We start from the raw sequence: 25,491 nt of genomic DNA on the forward strand, positions 1-25,491 counted from the left end.
CAGATCGGATCACTGGAAGGAGTCGCTCAACGAGCCTGAAGTTTGTATGGAATTTTGAGACATTTTGTTCGAGAGAATCATGAAAAACCAGTTTTTTATAGATAACTTTAATTTCCTTCGGCCGATTTCTTCTGAAAACGGGTTTTCTTAACGGGTTCTCACCCTTAAAAAAGTTATCCCATTTTTGAAGCCTAATAACTTTTTTATTTTAACTCGAATCGATTTGCAGTTTTCGGATAAAATATTTGTCATAATTTGGGCTTTAAGAAAACCCGTTTTCAAAAGAAATCTGCCGAAGGAAATTAAAATTTTCTATGAAAAACTGGTTTTTCATGATTCTCCCGAACAAAATGTCTCAAAATTCCATACAAACTTCAGGCTCGTTGAGCGACCCCTTCCCGTGATCCGATCTGGCCCAAATTTGGCATGAGATCTCGCACTAGGCCAAGGTTCAATTTTAGTCAGCACGCATAACATTTTACATGCTTTGAATTTCCCATACAAATTTGGGGCAGTCTAGTGTCCCCCTCCTCATTTTCAATCCATCTCTTTGAAGAAATGGGGGATATCAAACATTCATAGAAGTATTTTTCGTACCCAAATACCCTTCCATACCAAATTTGGTTCCATTTGCTGGAATTGTTTTCGAGTTATGCAGCAAAAATTGTATGAAGTTCCCCTCCCTCCTTTCTATCTCCCCACCGGGGAAAAAGGAGGGATACCAAACCATCATAGAAACATTCTTCGTACTGAAATACACTCCCATGCCAAATTTGGTTCCATTTGCATGAGCAGTTGTCGAGCTATAAAGACTTGTTACTTTTAATTTAGAGATCCCCTCCCTCCTTCCTGGAAGAGGGAAAACCCAACCCAAACTATTATAGGAACCTTCTTCGGCTTTTAATACCCCCATCTGCCAAGTTTCACACAAATCGGTTTAGAAATTTTCGAGTCTATAGGGAACAGACAGACAGAAATCCATTTTTATAAATATAGATGTAACTTATGTTTTTTCAAGGGTAGCCACAAGAGTAGCCAAATCAAAACTAAAGCTGTCTTAAAACTGTCGTGCACGTTCCTTTAATGCTCTTTTATAAAATTGTTTGATCCTATTGAGTAGTTGTAGCAGAGTTGAGACCTTTTTTAACTGGACTAAAAGATAACTTAATTTGAAAATTGAAATTGGGCATGACAATTATTTGATTGACACCCACTCTTGCCTCCAAAAATACTAACCAACCAACTACTACTACGCCGTAGAAACAAAACTGATCTCAAAGATATGCGGCAGCTTATTTAAGCTTCAACGACCCATCCCCTTGGGACAACAATTCAGTCGTCAAGCGCCATCCGCCGAGAATGGATCCGAGCGTTATTTCGTTGGTGTTGATAATCGTCGTGCTGACCTTGATCTATCGTCGTCTGACGCGTCGCAATGATTACTTCCACGATAAACCAATTCCCTCAATGGCGGTCCAGCCGGGACTAGGAAGCACCGGACCATTGATTCTGCATCGGGTTTCCTTCAACGATTTCATCTATTCCATCTACAACAAGTATCCCGGGGTCAAGTAAGAATTGAGATGAAACCATTAATTAAGTATGGAATTTGCCCGGTGAGTAACGAATTATTTTTTAAGGGTGTTCGGACTGTTTGATTTGACCACACCGATGTTTGTTCTGCGGGATCCGGAACTGATCAAGGCGGTTGGAGTGAAAGATTTTGATCATTTCGTTGACCGGAGGCAGATATTCGGGGACTGCACCAATGATAGTCCCGATGTGTACTTCAACAAAATGCTGGTAATGCTGACAGGTGAGCTGATAAGTGCATTTTCAATCATTAGAAGAAGCTCGAGATAGTAATGTGTGTGAGATTCTTAGATAGCAACTGTCTGTTTGATGAAACAGTTACCAGGGGGATAGGTTTTTTCATTAAAGCGTTGGTGCATTTTTGTCTGCGTTTGGCGCCTAAAATATTAGAAAACTGTCAGTTTTCAGTTGCCACTTTTATCAAGACTGAGAGTCACACTTGATAAAAGTGGCACTTATCTCTTTTCATCAATGCATTATTCGTATGTACACTACACCGCTGCAAAAAATTGACTTAGGTACCATAAAACGGGGTAACTTTGATCACCGGAGTAAATTTGACGAACAATAATTTTTTGCCCATTATTATCAATAACTCAGTCTATAGCTTGAATATTTGAAAACTGTTTTCTATGTTTGAAAGCCTATTTATTGAGTATCAAATAGGCAAAATTTTGTTAGTATTAAACATTTTCTTTTGTTAGTAAAAATCTAATTTCAAAATCTTAAAATATCTATTTTTCTTAGGCTCGCAAACAAAGAGCTCTCCTGATGAAACCAAAAAGCATTTAGAAGCCAACGGGTTGTTGAATGTGAAAGAACTACTTATTTTTCTTTGTAATGGTATAGTTATAGTGCTATTTTTATAGTCATTTAGTGAAAAAAATTTGATATTGAAAAATCAAGAACATTTTCCAAGAGTAAGCCCTTTATTGGAAAAATGGATAGGAATCCTATCAAATGATTAACTTAGAAGAAAAATGAAAATGGAAATAGTGGGAGGGCCTAAAGGAATGTGTGAAGGTAAAATTTTATTTGTATTTTGTAACTCAAACTATTTAGCTATTTATTTTGATTTTTGCCCCTAAATGTATACACCATGATAGTCATTTTTTCGATTATAAATGTTTTTAAACGAAAACGTTAAAAAGCAAGGTAAAATTGATAAAATAGCATTTGTAAATTATATGTAGGTGTTTTGTATTCGTTATGACCAAGAAAACTCGATGAAACCGTCAAAATAGAGACTAATTAATGTTACCCCAAAGCATCAAATTCTTAACAGAGACGAGATTTTTAAATCAAATTTAAAGTAGTCTAATAAATTTCTGCAACCATGTTTTACGTTCATAGGAGTTCAGTGCTGGTTTTAAAAATATGAAACATGTCACATTCCCCTTTACAGAAACAATAATCGAAAAATATTGAAAAAAAGTGATCAATATTACCCCGGATTACGGTATATGTTTTTTCTATGGCTTTTGGGTCACCAAGCATCAGTGTTATATTTGATATAATCGGTTGATTCCTGAACTATCGCAACGCTTTTAAACTTTTTGGAAATTTGTATAGAAAAAGAATTTTTGCATACTAAATCATCCAGGCTTTTCAAAAAACTTTCAACGATGTTTGTCTTTTATATTATTGGTTTGACGAGTATTTCATGGCAAAAATTATAAACATATTAAAATAAAAATTCTGTATCGATTGAAAATTATTTGAAAATGACAGGCTTTGCTGGCTAAAGCTTTAAATAATTTCATGAAATGTTTGTGCCAAGGTTATTAAAATGAAAATATTCTTTGACTTTGCAATGCAGTTTTTTTTTGGGATTACGGTTCAACAGCTTTTAAATTCTTAATCAAAAACGTTAAAAACTAATTTTTGATTTTTTTTTTGTATAACATCGAAATTCATTTCTATTGTACAAGTTAGGTTTGTGATTTAATCTCATGAAATGAACTGTAAGATTCAAGTAATATTTATCATCCAAAGTATACAAATGTTGTTATCCCGTACTAATTTTCATACAAATGATAATGAAATTTTAAAGGGTGATACGGTCAAAATTTGGTCAATATCAACTTTCTTTTTCTTGAACATCTTCTTTCTTACGTATTTCTTTCAATTTTGCATTTAAAAAACATGAACACCCCTCATTTTGAAGGTGTGTGCGTGTGAAGAATGTCGCTCCTATTTTGATTTTGGAATTCACTCTTCAGTTGTCAAAATGCCGTCCAAGGAAGAAGAGCAGCGTATCAAAATTTTGCTCGCGCATCGCGAAAATCCGAGCTACTGGCATGCAAAGCTGGCAAAGTCGCTAAAAGTTGCCAAATCAACCGTTACAAATGTAATTAAAGTGCTTGGGGAACGTTTGTCGACAGCTAGGAAGTCTGGATCGGGGGGAAATCGAAAACCGGAAGCCGCTGAGACGACAAAGAGAGTTGCCGGTAGTTTCAAGCGAAATCCTAACATCTCTCTTCGAGATGCCGCAAATAAGCTGGGTGTATCGTCTACAACCGTGCATCGAGCCAAAAAAAGAGCCGGACTATCGACTTACAAGAAGGTAGTGACTCCAAATCGCGATGATAAACAAAATACGACGGCCAAAGCGCGATCCCGGAGGCTGTACACGACGATGCTGACGAAGTTTGACTGCGTGGTAATGGACGACGAAACCTACGTCAAAGCCGACTACAAGCAGCTTCCGGGACAGGTGTTTTGTACGGAAAAGGAAGGGAAAAGTAGCAGATATTTTCAAGCACATGAAACTGTCAAAGTTCGCGAAGAAATATCTGGTTTGGCAAGCCATCTGTACCTGTGGCTTGAAAAGCAGCATTTTCATAGCTTCCGGGACTGTCAACCAAGAAATTTACGTGAAAGAGTGTTTGAATAAACGTCTGCTGCCTTTCTTGAAGAAACACGGTGTACGTCTCGGCTTTCGAGTGGTTAGCGTGGTAAGACGTTAATTGCTAGCTCACTGATGACTGGGTACTGATGACTCGGTACTGGGTGTTAAATGTTAATTAAGTTGTCCACGTCATTTATTCAGTCTGTAAAGTCTAAATCGGCTAAGACGGTGTATGTCTTTAAAAAAAAACACGGTTGTTGCCAACTGTTTTGGCCGGATTTGGGATCTTGTCATTACGGTTAAAAGGCCATGGAGTGGTACGCCGCCAACAACGTGCAGGTGGTTCCCAAGGACAAGAACCCTCCCAACACGCCAGAGCTCCACGCAATTGAGAAATACTAGGCTGTTGTCAAGCGGAACCTAAAGAAGACCAAAAAACTGCTAAGGACGAGCAACAGTTCAAGGCAAACTGGCTTTCTGCGGCGAAGAAGGTGGACAAGGCTGTACAAAATCTGATGGCTGGGGTTAAGCGTAAGGCTCGGCAATTCGGATTTGGAAAAGCGGAATCCTAACTGAATATTTTTCCTGAATTTTATACTAATTAAACTTGAAAAAGAAATTTAATTTGATTTTTTAAATAAACGATTTCACCGATTTACACGTGTTTTGCCTTGACCAAATTTTGACCGTATCACCTTTTACAGAGGCTGGTTTTCAGCTTTTGGTAAATTTTGTTTAAAATGCATTTTCATCTAGTTTTTCAAGTTTCAGCCCGTTAGGAAATAGTCTTTTCAAGTGTCTGAACTCGAAACAATAATGTAACCTCCATATTATAGCTATTTTCTATGGTTAAATAAGCGTTTTCCTTAAGGTGGCCATTATGCCCTTATCTCCCCTAAGCCAATAAAAACGACAACAAAATTATCATTTCCACACATTAAAAAAAACAAAATAGGAATGACCGTACCAAACATCAGAAACTGAACACTAAATTGATTCAGTTCTAAATTGTATCAGTTTATAAAAACGTTTTAGGCGATTTTCTTTGTATTTCGAAACCATGTTCCTCAAAAAGTGATCTACACAGCATCTGACTTTTGATTATCTCAGCTACCTAGTTTATGAAATTTAATGTTTTTACGAAAACTTTTTCATGTCTGTATTGTTGAATTCAATGTTACATGTCGTACTGATTTTGAATTGCAGCAATTCCGGCGTTTTCTAACTTTTTTCTCGAACTCCACTGTGCACGATTAAAATACTCGTGTATATAGGGCGAAGGACTGTTCTTGGACAGTTTAAATTTGTCCATTAGGGTGGCAATAGTTGTATAGGAAATATTTCGCGGTCGAATTTTGCAAACCGACCTCATACATTTAGAAGATTGGCCCAAAAATTGAACTTTGCTAAATTTCAGCTCAATCGGACTTGATTTAGGAGTGCCTCAGAGTGTTCAAAGTTTCAGTATTGCTAAAAACTTTTAGGGGAAAGTCGGTTAATATGTACAATTTCAACATTCGAAATCTATAATGTTTAGCGCGAATCTACTGATTGGAACATGTTTGCCGTAGTGTAGAACAAACACTTTCAAATTAGGGACATTTCCCACTTTTTTGTTGTCCCGCTTTTTCCTCGAAGTGTCCCACTTTTTTCTTGAAAAACTTTTACAAAATTCACTGGCTTATACTAGAAAATATTAAACTTTTGCCTCTATTCGAATTCAGAATTACAGAAACACAGAAAATCTTTCATACGAGAAATACGTATTTTTTCTCAATTTAGACAACATTTTTAATTCTAATATTCTTAGCATTTCAGTAAGATTCTTCGTTTCGCTTTAAATCATTGGTACGTCAAAATGAGTTAAGAAAATGAATTCGAAACATTCTTTCAACAATTTTGGGGAAAAAAATTCAACAGTGTTTAAAGTCGCTACTATTACTATTACTTGAAATTCAAATTAAACGGTTGATTGGCTTTTTATTAAAATTTATGTGAGAGTGTTTTCTTCTCGATCGGTTGCAAAATCTAGACATTATAGCAGAAACATGTACTATTTGTTTGTGTGCACGACTCTTTTGCTTGACCTTCACACTTAAATTGGTATCAATTAACTGCCTCCCACAAAATTATTGCACAAAACACTGAACTTTCAATGAAACCCTCTTTTTCTGTCCCATGGCCCGTAATTCGATAATTGGAACCAATTTTACGTTTTTCAAAACTCCCTTGTGCCATTTTTTCTTTTCAAATTATGTGTAAAATAACGTCAGGAACTTGAAAACAGTGATCAGTGAATATAGACGCCCCTTTCGCCGACCCTTGACACGGAACATGCTACTTGGAGTCAATTTCTCATAGTTTATAACCCTCATCTGAACATGTTCATCTCAATCCGATGCATGATCACGACAATTTCGTGAAAACAGTGAGCAACTAACATGGACGGCTTTTTTTTTGACCACGATTTTAAACTTGACACCAGAAATCAATTATCTTTTCTGTTAAACTCCCATGTGCCAATTTTCATTACAATTCTATGTTCAATCAAGAGAGTATCGTAAAAACAGTGAACAGATAATAACCCCTTTTGCCGACCCCTGAGTCAAGATTTGAAACCTGAAAGCAAAAGAGCGTCCCTCAAAACTCCTATGCGGAAATTTTAATCTCAATCCAATGTAGAATAACGTCAAAATCGCAAAAACATTAAAGTTGGGTATGGACGACTCCTTCAGCCGACTTCTGATCCGCAATTCGAAACTTGAAATCGATTGCTCGTCTTTCAAAACACTCATGTCCAAATTTTCATCACAATCCGGTGTATAATAACACCAATATCGCAAAAACATTAATCAGTGAATATGGACGACCCCTTTGGCCGACCCCTGACCCTAAATTTGATAACTGTAATCGATTGCTCGTCTCTCCAAACACTCATGTGCAAATTTTCATCACAATCCAATGTAAAATAAAGCCAATATCGCAAAAACATTAATCAGTGGATATGGACGACCCCTTTTGCCGACATCAACCCCTAAATTTGATAATTGTAATCGATTGCTCGTCTCTCAAAACACTGATGTGCAAATTTTCATCACAATCCGATGTATAATAACGCCAATATCGCAAAAACATTAATCAGTGAATATGGACGACCCCTTTGGCCAACCCCTGACCTTAAATTTGATAACTGTAATCGATTGCTCGTCTCTCAAAATACTCATGTGCAAATTTTCATGACAATCCGATGTATAATAACGCCAATATCGCAAAAACATTAATCAGTTGATATGGACGACCCCTTTGGCCGACCCCTGACCCTAAATTTAATAACTGTAATCGATTGCTCGTCTCTCAAAACACTCATGTGCAAATTTTCATCACAATCCGACGGAAAATAACGTCAATAACGTGAAAACAATATTTGTCTTGTATGGACGACCCCCTTCAGAAGGGGTCGTCCAAAAATTTAAAAACATTTTTCATCATTCCTGGTCTTAATGAGCATCCATGCCAAATTTCAGATCTCTAGCTCTTAAGACGGCTGAGTCTATAGAGGACAAACAAACAAACAAACAAACAAACATACAGATAATTGCTTTTTATATACATATATAGATTACTAGCTGACCCGGTGTGCTTCGCTACACCTTCCAAAAATTATTGAAATTTGGTGTACCTGGCTATTTAACTTTTCACTGATTTGCTCGACATTCTAAATTCAATTTCAAAATCATGTAAATGTTTTTTTTTTTTTCAAAATAAAATTGCAACTTTATTTATTTTGAAATCTTAAATAATTTTTTTAAACTTAGTGTTCTAATCCTTTTCATGACTCTGGATTTCTTCGCTTTATAAGTTTAAAACTTACTCCTAAATATTTTTTTTATATGGAACCTTCGCTGTCACTTTTTAATGTGGAGAAGGTATCAAACTATCCTAGAAACATTTTTTGCAACAAAATATTGTCACGGGACACTTATTTCACCTATTCGTTCTCGTATTGTTATACAAATTGTGAGAGTGTCCCCCTCCTCCATTCCTTCATCCCTAATAGAAGGAAGGAGGGTCTCATAACATCAGAAAAACTCTTCTTGTATACAATTACGATCCCATGTCATATATGGCTTTATTCTCGATAAGTTCTCGAGTTATTCAAAAAATGGGTGACCCTCTCCCCAATTTCTCCCCTTTGGCAGGAGAAAGGGGGTCTCAAACCATCGAAGAAACATTGCCCGTACACAAATATGCTCCCATGCAAATAAGGTTCCATTTTTTCGATTAGTTATCGAAAAATGAAAAAAAAATTGTATGAGTGATCCTCTCCCACTTTATATCGTTCCACTGAATGAAGGGAAGGGTGCTATGCTAAACCACCGGTAAAAAACCTTTCTCGTGCTCGAATACCCTCTCATGCCAAATTTGGTTTCGTTTGCTTTATTAGTTATCGAGTTATGTTATAAAATTTGTATCGGAGCTTCTCTTCCTACCTATCCCCTATCTGGTAGGAGGGAGTCAAGATCAAGCATTCCGTGTATTCAAATACACTCCCATGCCCAATCCTTTTCTATTTGCTCGATTGTATGATTGTTCCCTTGTCATATTTGGTTCCATTTGTTAAATAAGTTCTTGGTTTATGCAAAACAATCGTATGTGAGCTCCCGTCTTCCCTAACTGTATCCCCAATTGAAGGAGAAAGAAGTTCCAAATAAGCAAACAACCATTTTACGTATCTAAATGCATCCCCATGGCAAAGTTGTTTGCATTTGCTCGATTAGTTCTCGAGTTATGCGAAAAATTGTAAAGGAGCCCCCTCTCTCCTTCCTATCACGCAACTGGAAGGAGGAAGTAGTACCAAATATTCACAGAAACATTCATTGTGCTCAAATACCCTCCCAAGCCAAATTTCGTTTTCTTTGCTGGGTAAGTTCCCGAGTGATGTGAAAAATTGTATGTGAGCACCCTCCTCCCTTAAAATTTTCCTACTTGAAGAACGAAGGGTTCTGAAAATATCATAGAAACATTTCTCGTAATCAAATACCTTCCCACGCTAAATTTGGTTCCATTTGCTTGATTAGTTTTCCAGTTATGCTGAAAATTGTAAATGAGGCCCCTCCCCACTTTCTATCTGCTTACTGGAAGGAGGGAGTTGTACCAAATAATCATAGAACTATTTATCGTACCCAAATACCCTTCCTAGTCAAATTTAGCTCCATTTGCTTGAAAAGTTTTCAAGTTAGGTAATAAAATAGGGTTTGAAGGCCCCCCCCTCTCCTTCCTGTATTTCCAATCGAAGGAGGGAGGGTTCTGAAATAATCATGAAACTATTTCTCGTATTTCACTACCCTCCCATGCCAAATTTTGTTCGATTAGTTAGAATAGTTCTCCAGGTATGTGAAAAAATGTAAGGTAGGCCCCTCCCCCCTTCATATCTCCCCACTGGAAAGAGGGAGGGGTACCAAATATTCTTATAAATACTCGTACCCAAGAACCCACCCATGCCAAGTTTGTTATGATTTGCTTTATCAGTTCTAGAGCTATGAAGACTGCCCAGCCAACAATTTGGTAGGTATATCAAAAGATATACGTACGTCTATGTCGACACAAATCATAGTATATGACGTTAGAAAAAATCATATACCTACCAAAAGTGGAGGCAATATACGTACATGTTTTCGTTATTTTCTGGTTTACGACATCGATAACATCATATGTGATGTCATTTACGATGTTAGAAATACTTTGGTACTTTATGTCGCATTGGCGTCGTTTTGTACGTTACATTAAAGGATTCGATTCATGCGCATTTACGATGATGGGAGGATTGACAGTTCCATCCACACTTTATGCGATGTGTGTTTTACCCTTTTACGACTTGAAGCGATATGATGATAAATTGGCGATTTAAGCTACCCTTAATGCGAGGTGTGTTGAACTCTTGTACGACTTGAAGCAATCTGACGATGAATTGGCGATCTAAGTCACCCTTTATGCGAGGTGTGCCGAACTCTTGTACGACTTGAAGCAATCTGTCGATGGATTGGCGATTTAAGTCACCCTTTATGCGAGATGTGTTGCAGTTTTATACGATGCCCAGAGATTTTAACATCGATTGACAACTTAAGTCACATTTTATAAGATGTGTGTTGTAAGCTTGTAAGATATGATGCAATTTGACATTTGATAGACTCTTTAAACGATATTTTATGTGAGTTGGGATGTACTCATGTACGATTTGTATCATAAAACGATTTTGCGGACAATTTTATGTAGCATGTTATGTGTAATATTGTGATTGAAATACGACGCTAGGAAGAAATAAAATAAGTTGATGATTTTAACTTATTTTTATTATAACTAACACTGAAATGCACTACATACATATATTTTCGTAGGTACCGCAACCGGGCATTGTCCCGCTCGTTACTTTCCTAACTGCCACCGCCTTACTCCGCCATGCCTCCCTCAGGATCTTTGACGCCTCTTTCTTGCGGATTTACAGCGGAAATTGCCGGGCTTGTGGCCGTGAACATTTCTTGATACTCGTAGTATGCACATGCAAATCGTCGGGTAATTATCCGGCGGGTTTTTTTAATCTAAGCTTAGTAGGGTAAGCCTGTTATTTTTAGAAAGGAAAATGTTAGTGAGGTTTCTGTCCAACGTTGTTTTTTCCAAAAACCTACCTTTATTATTTTATTTCATCCCTTTTCTTGTTTGCTTTAGTCGTCAACTTTCACAAAATTCAAATGCTGATACAAAATTGCAAGCACTATCGCAAAATTGCACATCCACTGAACACGATTTATCACGATGAAGTTTTAATATCATGATGAGATGTGGGTGAACGCTAATTATCTGTTAATACGAATCTGATTTGATCGCATTAAATATATTTATATCGTGGGTAAAGTGACCGATTATACGATTAGGGGAGATGAGGGCATAACGAGCACCCAGGGCATAATGAACACTACGCTTTTCTACGAAAGTACGTATTTTCTTAAATAAATTTTCATGAGGATTTGTTTCGTACTTCCTATAGTATTAATTTTTCACGAAAAAAGGAATCTCCTTATCATCTTTACAGAGATATTTAAAAAAAACTAGCTTGGTTCTCAAGTTACGAAAATATTATAATTTTTGAGCACCACGAAATAAGCTCTTATGATCTTAAAATAACCTTGATCTATAATGTACGCACTGCAACATGATGTACACATTGTTTCTCAATTTTTACCATCATAAAATTTTTTATTTTTCACTTTTATCAATTTTAATACACGTTTTTACTTAAACTTGTTGACTAGGGGCATATAGAGCACCATCAAAAATAATATATTCCAAGATACCTAGCTCTTGAAATTTTTCATATAAATGCCAGCAGACAATCCTTTAACAAACCTTAACACCATCTACTGACAGAAAAGGTCAACATTTCTCGATAATTGAATTTTTTACATGTACCCCTGGTTCCGGGGGGTTCAAATGCACTCTAATTTGCTTTTGTTCAAATTTGGAATTTGCAAAATGCACTCTGACATACTTCCACCAATTTTTGGAGAAAAGCTATTCCATTGACTCAATTTAATTGAGAACCTGACTCGTTTTTGTGCATTCAGATTCCTCAATCAAAAATAATAATCTTCATTTAAAACAGATAACTTATTTGTATTGCATATCTCGTTGAGCCTGATTATTGATTCCAAATTCCACAGAACAGTGCTGAAAATATTGCGATTAAGGGTGTTGATGACTTGGCCAAGTATTTATTTTGATTGGGATCCTGATTTATGTTATTTTACCAAGGTCTTAATTTAATTTAGTCTAATTCATTCAAAACCTTAAAATTGCAAAGTTTTCCAGTTTATGTTTAAACAACTAGGGTAACAGACTTATTTTGGACCAGAAGACCAATTTTGGACCACCTTGTCTAAATCATACATACATCATAAAACAAATAATCATGAAATTTTTAGCAAATATTGTTGAAGCCCGGGCACTCAATGTAATGCACTATTTTTTTCATTATTACTTGATCCATAAGAGAGCTAATCAAGGTGGTCCATAATAGGTCCCCTGGTCCAATATAAGTCTGTTACCCTAGTAACCACTTGAAAGCAAGTGATAAATATCATAGTTTAGAAATTTAAAATTTTTAAAATGATTTCATATCAGGAAATGCTATTTCGTTTTTTTTTCAAAATCAGTCATTTCTTTAACAATAAAACAGAAAGTAATGTTTTCTAACTGTCAAATTAGATTTAGAATAAAAAATTCAAACTTGTCCACGTCACCGGATGTCCTGACGGGATAGGGGTTTGCCAAACGTCCACGCTTGTAAACGCAGGGGGAGGAGGGGCTCTAAAATCTCATTTTTCTATCCGCGTGGTATCTGAACGGCCCCCAAGGAAAAAAAGAGCTTTGAATAGCGAATGACGACTCTAATACCGAAAAACCGTGCTAATTCTGAAGAGCCAAGACCACGTAGAGAAAGACCTCATTGTGTTTGTTGTGCAAATGAACCCTCAAACTGCTAGTTATTTCCGACCGTGTAGTATAAATTGTTTTTTTTCCTTAGCGTGTTTTACTAAATAGTTGCATTTCTGCCGCAGCATTTGATGGTGGCGCTTTTGGATTTTGTCCGTCGATTCCCGCAAGAGTTCCGAATCTTGTAATGGATAATTTTTGGCACCATATTATCGAGGCATAATGAGCATTTTCTGCCGTAGAATCTAGCAGCGAATTAAAATTGATTTATAGCGCCACACCTTGACTAGTTTTCATCCGACGATTTAGCCTATTGGTAAGGTGTCGGAGAGGTAATCAAATAACTAGAGTTAGATTTCTGTTCGAGGTGATTTTTTTTCCATTCACAATTCATGATCGATTTTTTTATTCACAGAAAAAATTATTTGCCGTAAAATTACGGCAAATATCCTGTAACAAAAAGGAGCAGGACATTTACCGTAATATTACAGGTCACAAAAAAATCACGTGTCAATTATTTTTACGTGAACAACATTTTTTACAGGCTATTTGGAAATTACAGTGCTTTAAAAGCTTATGTCCTGTACTTCTTAGTTTGATATATTTAGCGGGTTTTTCGAACTTTAAAAATTAAATTTATCATTATTTGAAACTTTCATAAAAGCATTTATTTAATTAGCATGCATCGTAACATTTTTATGGCATTTGAAATGATGAGTAATTTGATTTGTCTGTTACACATAAGTTTTTAAATTAACAATTTCAACTAAAGTTTCTTACAATCTAATGTTGAAAACGGCGATGAAAATCTAATGGCTGAAACAACTTTTCCCGGAGGTTATCGATACCTAGCAATATTGTTTTCCGTTTGAATGTTTTTCTGTAGATCTGGCAATTCCGGCCCATCCGATCTGTATCAGGCACATTTTAAATCGAATTTCACACGGGAAGAAAACCAAGGAGGAAGGCGCTTCCACCGGAACGCTCTACACATAGCTTGAAGTTTCGGAAATGAAAAAAAGGTCTTGATACAGCTACATGTATATATTATCCTCCACACGATCTAGAAGAAAAAAATAGAATTGTAACCTATTTACAAATTGATGATTTCGTTAACCATTACCTACTCAAAATCTGGCCACTTCAAATAAAACGACGCATCACTACTAAGCACTAGAAGGTTTGCTCAATTAGGAGGTGGCTTCCTCACTAGCAAATACCTGAAATACATTCAAATATATTCAATTAATTACAGTCAGCTGTTAAACTTACCCGACAACTTTGAAGCATGAAACCTACATTAGCGCAATCTTCCACCGGTAAGCAATTTCGCTAAACGCTGTCACACAAATTCCGACGATTTGGAAGATAATGTTTCTCGTACTTGTAGAAATTCATCGTTGCCACTTGGTCGGTAATCCAAAAGCCTCCTCCACATCGATATCGATGAAAGAAAATCGGACAGATCCGACTGTTTCTGCTGCTTCTGATGTAAGCCTAATAATAAGGAAAAGTTGATTTCTGGGGAAAAAGGGTTTGGAAAAAAAATCTTACCTCTATCAACGCATTCCTTTCGGACATAATTTCATTCAATCGATCACTGGTGCTTCTGGTACAGAACCGAATGCCGCAACGAAACACCCGGTCGGAAATTGATAGAACTCGTAGCTACGCACAATCTTCTCCGATCTATTGGTGTATATTTGCACACGGGTTGTGCAGATGCTGCCGCGGGTTTTTGTCGTTCGAATAATTTTGTTTCTACCTGAAACAACAGTTCAGCACTTCACCGAACGCCAGAAGTCGTTTACCGAATCTACGGAGTGGCTTGTTCTGACGTAAAACTCAGAATCAAAACAAAACAAATAATGCGCGTTCCGTTTTTTTCTTTCTATTTTCAACACCATGGGATGCCAAGCACACTGAAATTAGTTGACAGCACGTAATTCCACGACACGTAATTTTTTGCCGACCTGTAAAACTACAGCAAATGTCATGCTCCTTTTTGTTACAGGTCATTTGCTGTAATATTAAAGGTTTTTGCATTTGCATTTAAACGAATCAATTGAACATGACGTGTTTTTTTTGTTACATGTTCTATTATGTTAAATGCAACCATTTTCAATGACACGTAATAGTCATTATTTTTTTCTGTGTTGTTACATTATACGGCTAAGGCTATGATCATTTAGTATCCGGGCACTTTATTTCGGTGATAGCTACGTTAATAGAGCTCGGACATGCAAAACTTTAGTACCGTTGTGTTGGTTATGAAAAGGACTATCTTGCCTATTTTTGATAGATTTTTAAGTTAACGTGTGTTTGAGATATTTACGATGCAAAAGGACATGGTAAAAATAATTTTGCACAAATTTGCTCCTTTTACGGATTTTGCGCCTCGAAAATTCTTCATTGTTGACTTGAAAGCTCATGAACTGTTGATTTTTTTCGGACCAAATGCTTAAGAAGTATAAGGAGCCACTCTAGGATCCACACGAAGTTCAAACCAACCAGCGGAGTGCAACCCTTGATCTTAAATATGGTAAAAAGTCTATGGTTATTGGGGATAACTGAATGCAGACTCCTTAAATAATGCAAAACATCCATTTCCGGCAGGCAAAAAGTGTTGCCTGACTAGTAGACATCATGTAAATAACTAATAGTGATCAGTTCCAAAGATCGCAATCTGAGCATCCGGTTTTTACGCAATATGACAGATGTGTTCCGATGGACAAATAAAGTTTATGTTAAAACTATATTTAAGAGATCAAATTCTTCGAGATGCCTACTCATGAAAAGGTTCCAACCAGATTCCAATTGCTTTTTCTAAGTGAGTTTGTGTAAAATATCATGATTTTGCAAAGGTTTTGCTTCTGTGGTAAAGAAAATAAATCAATACATGACTGAAAAAAGTGTGCAAAGATAAAAAAGAGATTTTATGAAAAAGTAAGAGTATTTTTTGAAATCATTGATAAATATTTTTTTTTATATTTTTACATTAAATGTCATGTTAACACCTTCATTTCCTCCATAAACAGTTTTTTGATCAAATGAATAGTTTTTAAAATACACACGTTTGTAACTGCCCGGATACTAAATGATCATAGCCTTAGTAACATCATCCTCCGAACAAAGCACTTAATGTATGAGCGTTCGTGAATTGTTTGTATTCTACAAACAGACCTAGATTATTTTGTTATTGCTTTGTTTGATGAATCTACGACTCACCTGACTTCATCGAATTGAATTCGCTGCTAGATTCCCCGGCAAAAACGCACATCTTGCTCTGATTATAGGTGCTCATACTGCCTCAGGGGGGGTTCTCATTATGCCTCCACAGTGGCTGGTTTTCAGCTTTTGGCAAAAATTTTTAAAATGCATTTTTTAACGTTTTCATCTAGTTTTTCACGTTTCAGCCCGTTAGGGAATAGGCTTTTCAAGTGTCTGAACACGAAACAATAATGTAACCTCCATATTATAGCTATTTTCTATGGTTAAATAACCGTTTTCCTTAAGGTGGCCATTATGCCCCCATCTCCCCTATAATTATACTTGTTATAATATTTGTAGCTACAGTACCGTTCATAACTGTATAGAAATTGGAAGCACGCGCACTGTCACTTCGACTTTGAACTTCCATAACTTTTGACTCTGATGATATTTTTTGATTTTTTGATCTGCAAAAGATAGATCAACTATCACACAATCATGTCACAAAATTTGAGCTTTCTGGAGTTTGTGTGGCCTGAGATACATGAATTCTACGAAAATCGGACTTTTTGGACTTTTCTCATTCAAACTGCAATATCTTGGAAACTACGCTACATATGTTGTTCAAATTTTTCAGGGTGATTGTAGGAATATTAAGCTATCATGTCTGAAGTTTTTGAAAAGTTCGATCGATGGGATCAAAAGTTACGCGAGGTACAATATTTCAAGCGAGAACCTAGAAATGCGATTTCTATAGAATTTTGGACGATTGTTTCCATAGGAAAGTCCTGTTTAATGTTTAACAACCAGTAGATCTATTTCAACAAAAAAATCAAAACAATTTCGCGAGATTCTGATTTCAAAACACAAATAGATCATTTATTCAATTTTTTCTTTTCTTCATTTCTTTTACTAGACATTTTTTGACTGATTTGTGGATGGAAACGATTTTGTTCTCATGAATCGTCCAAAATTCTATAGAAATCGCATTTCTAGGTTCATGCCTGAAATATTGTACCTCCAGTAACTTTTGATCCCATCGATCGAACTTTTCAAGACTTCAGACATGATAGTTTTACATTTCCAAAATCACCCTGCAAAATTTGAACAAAATATGTAGCGTAGTTTCTGATATTGCAGTTTGAATGAGAAAAGTCCAAAAAGTCCGATTTTCGTAGAATTCAGGTATCTCAGGCCACACAAACTCCAGAAAGCTCAAATTTTGTGACATGATTGTGTGATAGTTGATCTATCTTTTGCAGAAAATTTGATCAAAAAATATCATCAGAGTCAAAAGTTATGGAAGTTCAAAGTCGAAGTGACAGTGCGCGTGCTTCCAATTTCTATACAATTATGAACGGTACTGTATATCGAAAAGACACGGTGTTAATTTGCCTACTAATGTGACATTCTAGTAAACATACAACGTGATACGAAAGATGATGCTTACGTACTATTCTATACGAATTTATTCGAAGTCATTCACGATTTCGATTCAAAAGTAATTTGTGTACCAATGAAATGCTTCTTAAGAAATCTTATGCGATCGTTATAAGATTTCATTTGACATCGGTGGAACTAAATACGATTTCATCCAACATATCTTAACTAAGTCGTTTTTCATTGGGATGTTGCATCTTCTACGATGAATAAACGATATGGTCGAATGGTAAGTGTACATATTTGCGATTCCGATTTGAGTTGCATCTATATACGAGTTCGACGATAATTTCTTTTACAATTTCATGTTGGCTGGGTGATTACTTTTATTTGAGAGACCCCCTTGTCGTGACTGATGCCTATTTTGTTCTTAGACCTCACTTTCTAAACCTACAACATCGACTTCTCTTTTCTTTTGTAGCTCTAGCTCTAACAAGAAAAATGTTCCGCGTTTCTCAACAATTCTTAACTAACTGACTTTAACTTCTTCCTCGACCGATCCCGAAGCATTTACTCTTCAGGACCTCCCTATCACAAACACACACTCAACTCAACTGTAGCGTTCTTTTGACTCGATTTCCATTTCACTCTTCACACTCATTTCTCTCCTTCTACGTAACTGTTGCCAGTTACGTTTCGTATCAGAATCACATTTTCAGATAGATTCATAATGCCAATATAAAATTTATATAACACAATTATACTTTTTTTTATCACCGTTCTTTCTCAAAGGTATTAGATATTATTGTTCAAATCATTATTTTCCTTATCTTACTATCTATATTCTCTACATTCGCCTCTACCTGTACTCTTAATAATAAGCTCTTAGCATTAAATTGAAAAATATACTATGGGGTATGATAATATGATGTTTATAAACTATAACATGAAAATGTTGCCTTCATGTGTATTGAAGCGTGGGTTTTTATTTAATGTATCATGAAACCGATATGATTCTAGAATTTTTTTTGGCAAAAAACTTATTGAAAAAGCAGTATTGGGAATGAAAATATATTCATATCTATAATTTTTCAATTTTTCCAAATCCTATTTCTTTATTGTTTTTTTTTTCAACATTTTTTTAAATACATTTCGAGTTGAAGTTCTTTTCTTATTATCAAAATGTCAGAAGTTGGATCTTTTTCAAACAAAATTCGTTTCGAACTTTTTAAGAATGTATTAATAACATTGTACTTGATTTAAAGCTTATTTCTACATTTTGTTTTCCTCTCTGTACACCTTCTCTCTATTCTTCACCGTCATTCTTTGTTCTTTACTCGTTACTCTTTTCCCTGCATTATCTCAAATATCCTTTACTCTCAACTTTTTATGCTTTACTTTTCACTTTTCACAATCTTTACATATCACTCTTTGATCTTTACTCTTACTCATTACTATTCAATTTTAATGCTTCCCTCTGCACACTTTTCTTGTTATTTTAAGTTTTACTCTTAAATTTTCCAGTTTTTAGTCTTTCGTCTTTACTTTGAACTAACTAGTTTTATTTTATTTTTTTCTATTCTTTACTCTTAGCTCTTTCGTTTTAACTCTTTACGCTCAACTTTTTAGTTCTCACTTTATACTATTTATCCTTTTATTTTTTATTCTTTTTTTATTTACGCTATACTTTCTACTTCTTATTCATCATTTTTTTCTCTTCACCATTGGCTTTTGTAGTTTTTCTCTTTTCTTTTTACATTTTCACACTTAACTCATTACTGTTTGCCTTCTCCTTAATGTTAACTTATTACTTTTCACTTTCTATTCTCTACTTTCTTCTATTTGTGTTCAAATCTTTACTGCTACACTCTTACATTTTCATCCTTTACACTTTATTCATAACTTTTTTCCTTTTAACTATTTTGTTTTACCTTTAAATTTTCACTCTTCACTATTAACTTTTTATTCCATTTGCTTACTCTTTTCTCTTGATTCTTTTTTCTTCACTCTCTACTCTTTGCTATTTACTCTTAACAGATTTCTAGTTATGATGCTCTTTTCACTCTTCGCCGATTACTTATTCCTCTTCATTTCTATTCTTTGTTTATAACTTTTTATTTTCATCTTGTTACTTTCTTACTCTCTACTCTTTACTTCCTCTTTAATCTTTGTTCTTCACTCTTAACGCTTCTTTTTACACTTCACTTTTTGATTTTCTCTTGTTTCTCTTTTTTTCTTTACTCTTTCCCTTATACTCCTAACAATTCTTTTTTCTTCACTTATTAAACTTGATCAACAATTCTTTTTTCTTACTTTTTTTTGTATTTTGTTTTATTTATTTTGGATCTCTTCTTTCTTTACTCTCCGCTGTTTAAAGTTTACTCTTTACTCTTCACTTTCTGCTCTGAACGATTCATTATTTCTTTTTTTTACCTTCACTTCTTATTCTTAACTCTTCATTCTCAACTTACTCTTTGCTCTTCACTCTTAACGCTTTACTTTTCACTTTTTTTCTTAACTTATCGTTCTTTACTGTTTACCTTTTACCCTTTAATCTTCAATCTTTAATCTGTACTCTTAAACTAAATTTTCCACCTTAAGTCTTTAACTCTTTTTTTTTTCATCACTCATCAACTATTACTTGTTCACTCTTTTCTCATCTCTTTCAACGCTGTATTTTTATTACTTTTTACACTGTTCCCGTTATTATTATCTTTTTACTCTTCACCTATTTTTTTCTTTCTTTCACTTTCTATTCTCTACTTTATTTTCTATTTGTGTTCAAATCTTTACTTTTTATTCTTCACTCTACACTCTTACATTTTCATCCTTTACACTTTACTCATAACTTTTTTCCTTGTAACTATTTTGTTTTACCTTTAAATTTTCACTCTTCACTATTAACTCTTTATTCATTGTTCTTTACTCTTTTCTCTTGATTCTTTATTCTTCACTCTCTACTCTATACTATTTACTCTTAACAGATTTCTAGTTATGATGCTCTTTTCACTATTCGTCGATTACTTATTACACTTCATCTCTTTTCTTTGTTTTTTAACTTTTTATTTTCATCTTGCTACTTTCTTACTTTTTACTCTTTACTTCCTCTTTAATCTTTGTTCTTCACTCTTAAAAACGCTTCTTTTTACACTTCACTCTTTGTTTTCCATCTTTACTCTTAACGCCTAGCATTTTTCGTGCTTTTCTCTACTCTTTTCTCTACATTTTACTCCTTTTTTACCCTTTGCTTTTAACTGTTTTTAGTTCGTCAATCTTTTCATTGTTCTCCTAGCACTTTATTCTTTCTTTTATTCCATTACTCTTCACACTTTGCGCCATATAATGAAATCTCTATTCATTGGTCATTGCTCTTGACACCTCACTTTACACTTTGATTTTCTACTTTTCACTGAGTATACTGTTGAACACTATACTCTTGAATCTTGATTTTTTTGTTCTCTATTTCTAATGTTTCCTCTTAAAGCTTTTCTCTTTTTATATTTACACCTTCCTTAAACTCCTAACAATTTTTTTTCTTCACTTATTGAACTTGATCATGAATTCTTTTCTATTACTTTTTTATGTATTTTACTCGTTCTGATTACTTTTAACTCTATACGTTTTATTCTTATCTCAGCGTTTTCTCTATATTCATCGCTCTTTTTTATTTTACTTTTTAATTTTTTTTGTATCTCTTCTTTCTTTACTCTTCGCTATTTAATGTTTACTCTTTACTCTCCACTTTCTGCTCTGGGCGTTTCATTATTCCTTTTTCTTTTTTACTTTCACTTCTTATTCTTAACTCTTCACTTCCCACTTACTCTTTGCTCTTCACTCTTAACGCTTTACTCTTCACTTTACACTCTTTGTTCTTTCATCTTTACTCTTAACGCCTCACTCATCTATTCTTTCTACACTTCGCTTCACTTGTCATTCCTTTTTTACGCTTTACTTTTTACTGCTTTCTCTTTGTTCTTTTATATTTTCTCTGGATTAATTATTCTTCACTCTTTACTCTATACTCTTAACACATTTCTGGTTATTGTGCTCTTTTAACTTTTCACCTATTACTTTACTTTACTTTACTTTGCTTTTCTTTCCTTTCAAAATTCTTCACTCCTACTGTTAACTCTTCTCTGTTTACTCCTTACCTTAGCTTATATATCTTCATTATTCGCTCTTTTCTCTTCATTCTTAACATTTTCTCTATTCTCTTGAGTTGGTTTTATCATTGGTACTTTGCTTTTTATTTTTAACCTTTAACCCTTTTTTTTTTAAATGGTCTATTTTTTGTTCATTTTTAATTTACTACTCTCACTAGGGACTGTCATTCACCCTAGTGGAACCATTGAAGACTTTCATTACCTCAAATGGACTATTTTTTTTTATTTAGTTTTCATTTACTCCACCCACTAGGGACTTTCATTCACCCTAATGGAACCATTGAGGACTTTTATTACCTCAAATGGACTATTTTTTGTATATTTTCAATTCATTACACCCACTAGGGACTGTCATTAACCCTAGTGGGACCATTGAGGACTTTCATTACCTCAAGTAGACTATTTTTGATTATTTTTTAATTCACTACTCTAACTAGGGACTGTCATTAACCCTAGTGGGACCATTGAGGACTTTCATTACCTCAAATGGACTATTTTTTGATTATGTTTTTTATTTGATACACCCACTAGGGACTGTTATTCACCCTAGTGGAACCATTGAGGACTTTCATTACCTCAAATGGACTATTTTTTTTTGTTCATTTTAAATCACTGCACCCACTAGGGACTGTCATTCACCCTAGTGGGACCATTGAGTGCTCATATCACCTCAATAGCATGACCCTGATTCACTTTAAAAATTTCTCCACAATATAAATCAACGCATTCTTGCGCAATGAATTGTCTCTTTTCAATTCATACATAGAACATCAAATCTAGCAAAAAATAACTCAACATCGATTACCGAACCACCTTCTTACAACACAACAGCATAAAAAATTATTCCGTCGCCATCTTGAAGCTTTCACAAACATGTCGCACTTCACTGCCCCATCAATCAATTTCCTTTAAATAAACATTTCCGAGTTAATATACCTTTACGCCTACCAACTACGCCATTGTCGTGACTGATGCCTATTTTGTTCTTAGACCTCACTTTCTAAACCTACAACATCGACTTCTCTTTTCTTTTGTAGCTCTAGCTCTAACAAGAAAAATGTTCCGCGTTTCTCAACAATTCTTAACTAACTGACTTTAACTTCTTCCTCGACCGATCCCGAAGCATTTACTCTTCAGGACCTCCCTATCACAAACACACACTCAACTCAACTGTAGCGTTCTTTTGACTCGATTTTCATTTCACTCTTCACACTCATTTCTCTCCTTCTACGTAACTGTTGCCAGTTACGTTTCATATCAGAATCACATTTTCAGATAGATTCATAATGCCAATATAAAATTTATATAACACAATTATACTTTTTTTTATCACCGTTCTTTCTCAAAGGTATTAGATATTATTGTTCAAATCATTATTTTCCTTATCTTACTATCTATATTCTCTACACCCCTCCCCTCTTCCTGTTAGAGGGAGGGGTCTCAAACCATAATAGGAACCTTCCCCGGCCCCCAATACCCCCACCTGCCAAGTTTCATGCAAATCGGCTCAGTAGTTTCTGAGTCTATAGGGAACAGACAGACAGACAGACAGAAATTCATTTTTATATATATAGATAGAGATATATATTTTATTATAGATCTGAATTTTTCGGCGGAATCCTAATGAAATTGCCTTATATTATACACCACCTTTTAAGACTCAATTGTCCAAAGTGTACAATGAAGGAAGTTTTCGAATATTTAAAACAAACTGTGGTAAATACACGTACTTATGGTAAAACCCCGCATAAATAGAAGTCATGTAAGAAAAAACTAAGCACAATAAATTCGCGTACAAAAACCTTAGTGTACTTTCTCTGAACATCTTTAGCTGATGGTAAAACACGTAATTTTGCTACAATTAAGCTTTTTCAAAGAGTTTCTTAAATGTCCCGCTTTTTTCAGATGTGTCTCGCTTTTTTTCGTGAAATTTCGCGCTATTTTTTTAAAGTACTGGCAAGCCCATTTTAAATGTTAAATTCCAAAAAAATATAAACGATTTCAGCAATTTTTCCGTCAATAAGTGGGGGGAAGGGTTCGAAACTGATAAAAAAAATAGGTTACGCAATATTCTAATGGCACTATATCTGATTTTATAATGCGATTCTACCCTAAGATGTCCCTTTTATCCGATTTTACCCTATAGGTTATTGATCGTTTTTTATGAATATTTCCAGGCCAACGATGGCGGGACATGCGTGCAACCCTGAGCCCCGCCTTCACCGGCAGCAAAATGCGTCTGATGCTGAACCTCATGACCGATTACTGCGGCCAAGCCATTCCGATCCTGAAACAACAAGCCCTCGATAATGGGGGTTATTTGAACTACGAAATGAAGGAACTGTTCAATCGGATGGGCAACGATATCATCGCCACCTGTGCCTTTGGTCTGCAGGTTGAATCGATCGGAAACAAGACTAACAATTTCTACATGATGGGCAAGCAGCTGACAAATATGAATCGATGGAAACCGATATTGAAGGCCATAACGATGAGACTGTTTCCTTCTTTGCTGAACAAATTCAACATTGACATTTTTGATCAGGAGCAAACGCATTATTTTGCTGATATAATTCGAGAGGCTGTCCGTACGCGTGAAGCAAAGGGTATCGTGCGACCGGATATGATTCAGATGTTGATGCAGGCTCAGAAGGGAACGCTGAAACATGTTGAAGAAAGCCACACGGAATCAGAGGCAGGATTTGCCACAGTTCAGGAGTCGAACGTTGGAAAACAATCGGTAGCTAAATCAATGACCGAACCAGAACTAATCGCCCAATGCTTGATATTCTTTTTGGCTGGATTTGACTCTATTTCAACGATGTTGATGTTCATGAGCTACGAGTTGGCACTTCATCCGGAAATTCAACAATGTCTGTACGAAGAAGTCCGCGAAACGCACAATAAGCTCGAGGGAGAACCTATAAATTACGAAACGCTCCAACAAATGAAATACATGGACATGGTGGTATCGGAAACGCTTCGCTTTTGGGTTCCGGCAGCAATCGACAGACTTTGCATCAAAGATTACACCCTAGATGACGGAAATGGCCTCAAATTCACCATCGAAAAAGGCACTGCAGTTTGGTTCCCATCCTACGGAATTCACCACGATCCCAAGTATTATCCCAATCCGGAAGTGTTTGACCCGGAACGATTCAGTGATGCCAACCGCAGGAATATCAACATGGATGCCTATTTACCATTTGGGGTGGGGCCGAGGAATTGTATCGGATCACGTTTTGCCCTGATGGAGATGAAGGCCCTTATCTATGCCGTTTTGCTGGAGTTTAAATTGGAACGCACCGAAGAGACTCAAGTGCCGTTAAAAATGGCAAAGGGATTCGTTAGTATTCAAAGTGAGAAAGGAGTTCATCTGAGAGTTCAACTGAGGAATCAGTCCTGAAGCTTTAAAAGGGGAAAATCGGAGAAAAAATTTAAAATGTTTCTAGATTTTATTTATGACCAAATAAATCCAATCCTCAGTCGAATGTGGAATAATTGAAGCTTTGAACATTTTTGATCTTCTATGCTTTCTAATGAAAATTTCAAATTTCACAAAATATCTAGTTTTTTCATTATGTAGGAAAAAAAAAACAATTAATAAAATCGATATATTAGAAAAATGATTTTTAAAAACATTCTTTGCTATAACATCTCCTCCAAAGCCTCAAAAAACCCAAGTTAATAATGCGTATTACTTCTGAGATTACTCTTCATCGGACTCCAGTGCAAATATGAAAAAAATATTTAAATAAAATAAACTTTTTATTATTCGACTATTACTAACTATGCCACGATAACCGT

General features: G+C 35.3%; 1 protein-coding gene and 1 long non-coding RNA gene across 2 annotated transcripts; one reads left to right on the plus strand and one right to left on the minus strand.

Annotated features, from left to right (window-relative positions):
• The first annotated feature begins 1,339 nt into the window (after positions 1–1,339).
• LOC129756969 (cytochrome P450 9e2-like) lies at positions 1,340–25,279 on the plus strand. Its single transcript, XM_055754047.1, has 3 exons — positions 1,340–1,571; positions 1,641–1,816; positions 23,862–25,279. The coding sequence occupies exons 1-3, from the start codon at positions 1,360–1,362 to the stop codon at positions 25,088–25,090; spliced, it is 1,617 nt and encodes a 538-aa protein (XP_055610022.1). The 5' UTR covers positions 1,340–1,359; the 3' UTR covers positions 25,091–25,279.
• Positions 13,604–14,820, minus strand: LOC129756970 (uncharacterized). The gene is made up of 4 exons (XR_008739579.1): positions 14,486–14,820; positions 14,231–14,428; positions 14,055–14,151; positions 13,604–13,994 (listed from the first exon to the last, which is right to left on the minus strand). It is a non-coding gene; the product is annotated as an uncharacterized LOC129756970 (long non-coding RNA).
• Positions 25,280–25,491: the final 212 nt, after the last annotated feature.

This window comes from Uranotaenia lowii, chromosome 3 (genome assembly GCF_029784155.1).
Source record: "Uranotaenia lowii strain MFRU-FL chromosome 3, ASM2978415v1, whole genome shotgun sequence".
NCBI classification, from domain to species: Eukaryota; Metazoa; Arthropoda; class Insecta; order Diptera; family Culicidae; genus Uranotaenia; species Uranotaenia lowii.

Excerpts from the sequence above, each read along its gene's own strand:
- LOC129756969 (XM_055754047.1), top strand. The coding sequence starts at position 1,360 with ATGGATCCGAGCGTTATTTCGTTGGTGTTGATAATCGTCGTGCTGACC. Across the intron at positions 1,572-1,640 it reads AACAAGTATCCCGGGGTCAA|GGTGTTCGGACTGTTTGATT; the intron begins GTAAGAATTGAG and ends TTATTTTTTAAG. Across the intron at positions 1,817-23,861 it reads AATGCTGGTAATGCTGACAG|GCCAACGATGGCGGGACATG; the intron begins GTGAGCTGATAA and ends GAATATTTCCAG.